Source organism: Lipotes vexillifer, unplaced genomic scaffold (assembly GCF_000442215.2).
Source record: "Lipotes vexillifer unplaced genomic scaffold, Lipotes_vexillifer_v1.1 scaffold83, whole genome shotgun sequence".
Lineage (NCBI taxonomy): Eukaryota > Metazoa > Chordata > Mammalia > Artiodactyla > Lipotidae > Lipotes > Lipotes vexillifer.
The window spans coordinates 3562994-3567142 of NW_006799780.1; the positions used below are offsets into that span (position 1 = coordinate 3562994).

The 4149-nt window shown below is 34.9% G+C and overlaps 1 protein-coding gene across 1 annotated transcript in view; it reads left to right on the forward strand.

Annotated features, from left to right (window-relative positions):
* Nucleotides 1–498, forward strand: part of MSH3 (mutS homolog 3) — a gene marked incomplete at its 3' end in the record, with an annotated part of 88404 nt that extends 87906 nt beyond the window's left edge. Inside the window, exon 13 of the mRNA XM_007471985.1 lies at nucleotides 366–498. Within this exon, the coding sequence (XP_007472047.1) occupies nucleotides 366–498 (133 nt within the window). The remainder of the gene's footprint in view (nucleotides 1–365) is intronic.
* Nucleotides 499–4149: the final 3651 nt, after the last annotated feature.

A 4149-nucleotide genomic window follows, 5' to 3' on the forward strand; every position in this document is an offset into this window, starting at 1 on the left:
GCTAAAAGTGGTGTAATCATTCCTACCCACATTTCACTGTCTAGAACTTGGGTACACGGCCATACCTCACTGCAGCGGAGGCTGGGAAGTGTAGTCAGTTTGTTTGCTCTGGAGGAAGGAAAACTTAAGGAGCCAGTCTCTGCTGGCTAGTTAATGACTAGCCATCTAGTTAATGACTTTCCTTGTGTGGTACCTGCTCTTCGATTTCGATGATAAGGGGCAGAGAAGGGCCAGAGGTATGGAGGAAGAGTCTCCTTTGTTTTTTTCTAAGTGGCTGCTCTCACAGTGCTGGGCATTAGAGTGGGAAATGTCTGCAGTCTGAGTTCCTAACATATCTGATAATTGCCATTACTCTGTTCTCACAGGGAGATAAATGCTCGACTTGATGCTGTATCTGAAGTTCTCCATTCAGAATCCAGTGTGTTTGGCCAGATAGAAAATCATCTACGTAAATTGCCTGACATCGAAAGAGGACTCTGTAGCATTTATCACAAAAAAGTAAGTGTGATAGAAATCGAATCTTTTAAAACTGATAATGTGAGGACACCAGGTGCTAATGGGAAACATCTCAGAGCTTTATTTTTATTTTATTTTGTAAAATCTTGCAGATAACATGAGAGAATCCTTAGAGATTTTAATTGCACAAACTGAGATTATTCCAATTTTTGCATTGTAAATAGTAAAGTTTGCCCACTTTTGTTAACTATAGCAATACATAGAGGCCCTTCTGTTATAATACAGGATGTTCTCCTGTTTCAACCTCAAAGTATGGACCATCATCAAAATAGGAAATTTACTTAGACCATCTACTTTTAGAAAGAGATGCCTTATTTCTTTTGACCTCAGAACAACTTCTTATTTGACTTAACTGGAGGAGAAATCTGCTAGTAAAATATTTGTGGTGGTATTAATATGCAGACAAGTTTGGATATTGAGTGTAAGTAAAAAGCATTCCTTTGATTTTCATCACTTAAGCTTTACATTTTAAGTCATAACAGTAACAAGTGAGGTTTGTTAGAGAAATAATTTGCTTTATCTTCAAAATATGCCTAAAATTTTAAAAAATTATCAATTAGTTATATTTATAGTTGTTAATAAACTTTTTATAGTGTCTTACCTACTGCAGAAGTCACTCACATACATGAGACTCTTTGTTCCTTGTAAAAAAAAAAAACTTGGTGAGGTTGAGAAGGTTTAGCACCTTCTTACTGGTGGGAAATTATGTATATTGCTGTCTTTATATAATGCTACAACAGCTTGCATTACCTTGACTAAATGATGATGCTAAGAAGAGGGTTAGTAACTTGTTACTAAGTGACAGAATTCATATTTAAATGAGGGTCCTTGATTGGGTTTTAGTGGCTTACATTTTTGGACCTTACCATTTTTGATGTAGTAGCAGTTTTGAATACCATTGCATTTTTTTCCCTGGTTGTCCCTACATAAGCAAATTTTATTTTTTGCCCAAATGTAAACCCTTGCCAATTTAATAATTTTATTGTAGAACTTTTTTTATGTGCCCAAACTTTAGTTGTGACCAATTTTTCACGAGTCTTTACTTTTTTTAGGCCTTTTCCCCCACAAAGTTTTACTAGAATAATAACTACTGCTTCCAAGAATACTTGCAGTGCCCAAGAGGACTTACGTAACTGTTCCATATGCTTCGGCTACATTTGAAAAGAAAGAACAAGTTGAAATTGGGAAATACCAATCCCTAGGGAAAAAATGTGTGCATTGGTTATGGGGTTTGTGGCATCTGTTGTACCGTTGCTTGGTGCACTGTGTTGTTGTTTTGCTGCCAATAGTAGAGGCTGCCCTGGTAGTTGAAAGTCTTACGGTTGACTCTTTTGAGGTCACAGAATGGATGTCAGACCATTTGTTATTTTGTTTTCGACCTTGACCCGGTGGCTGACAATCAGGGCTTATAACCGTTCATCAAGCAACAGATCTTCAAACACATTGCCTTCACTACTTGAAAGGATTCACTGACAGATGTTAGAGGTTTTTGTTTTTCTCAAAAGAAAATAGGAGCAAAGCTGAAAAAATTATCAATTGCTAATCAGAAGAGCTGAATCAAACTATCCATGGCATCAAAATGGATGCTGTGATTTCTATTATGCCTTCCTGCCTCTCTTTAAACTGTACTTTAATATTTGCATTTCATAAAGTTTGTGTACTTATAAAAGTTTTAAAACTCTGGTAAATGTCAGAATCTAGTTCTTTTTTAAATTGAGGTATAATTGATAAACAACGTTATTTTAGTTTCAGGTATCAATATATAACATAAGGATTCGATGTGTATATATATATATATATATATATATATATATATTGCAGAATGATCACCACAGTAAGTCTGGTTAACATCCTTTACCATTGCATACTTACAAAGTTTTTTTTGTTTTCTCATGATGAGAACTTTTAAGATCTACTCTTTTAGCAACTTACAAATACTTTTTGACCATCTTCACTCATTTTGCCCACACAACCACCCCCTGCAACCACTAATGTGTGCTCTGTTATCTATGAATTTGGGTTTTCTGTTTTTGTTTTTGTTTTTAGATTCCACATATGATGGAATATGATCCTTTTAAAAGTAACTAACAGGCAGAGTAGGAATGACTTTTTAGAGTTTCAAACTATACTAAAGGAACTTGTGACTCACTCAGAAGCTGTTCCTTGTTGCTGTTTCAGTGTTTACACAAGAATGTGCCTAAAGATTGATTTGAAAAGCGAAGATTAGAAATGATTTGGTAACAGACCAACTTTAGGAAGTCTGAATGCTTTAAAGCAAATTTTTATAGATTAGTTAGCTGGCTCTTGGAACATACCATCAAACACATGTCTGTTCTTTATCATTAGATTACTCTAAATAAGCTTCTGCTGTATGCACCAAATGGTGAGTGATATCCTGGGTACAGATTGTGCCAATTATGTGAAATTCAGAAAATGGTAAGGAACACGGTTTTGATGTTGTGGAAGTGGTAGGCCTAGGCCATCTGGCTCTGTGGAAAGTGTTGTGAAATAGGCACAAATAGGTTATTTTTATGATGATAATAATAGAGGATACCAAGTGGGCCGACTCATAAATAAAATAAGCATTTCTTTTGATAGTAAGACTTCAAATTTAAATCTTAGAAAATAGTGGTAGTCATAGGAATTCATATTAACTGCTCAATAACTGTTTTGTAAGAAAATGATACATAAGTGCTAAGGGTGGTGAATACATTTAAAGGATTATAGCACTTAGTAAATGTTGAAAGGAGAGTGTTTCCAGAATTTTATAGGCAAGAATAGTTTCATAGCTAGACTGGTAGAAGCCCAAAGCCATGTGTTCAGTATGGAGCTTAGGCTGGGGTTCTTCCAGTCCTGTGATGACCTGCCTCTGCACTTGGGCATGTGTTCTTAAGCTCTTCCACAGAGAAGGTTGCTGCCAGAAATGGGGTTGAACATGAGAGACTCCAGGAGCAACTGTTTTACCCTTATCCTCAGCTTTCTTGCAGCTCCATTGAGTCATTTTGCTTAAGAAGTTTGGGAGCAACCTGCCATGGGCACTTAGGACTTGATTGCAAGCACTTCTGGTTTTCACCTTGCTTCTGTTGCTGACTTAAACTTTATATCATACCTGAACGTGAACCATCAATCCCCTTTTTTGCTTATCAAATTACAGTAATTACAAGACATTATTATTCAGAAATTCTATTGAAAATGTTAATTTTTGCTCTTTTATTAGAATGTACTATTAAGTGACTCTAGGTCAATTCTAGGCTGTAAATTAATTCTAGGCTGCACATTTATACAAACAGTGCAGCTTCCTGTATGTATCTTTCCCAGCAAGCCATGGCCTTTCTGGAGAAAAGGTGCTTTATGATGCGTTTTGAACTCAGCTTTTGTTCAGGTGGATATAACTTCCTTTTTTTTCTTTTTGCATAATTTACTTCATTCCTTGTAGTTAATTATTATCTTTCTAAATATGTTCTTAGCATTCATCCATTTATATATATTATATATACACATTTATATATATGTGTGTATATATACACATATATACACATTATATACACATTATATACATATGTGTATATATATAAATATAATGTGTATATATACACAATATATACACATTTATATATATATGTGTATATATAC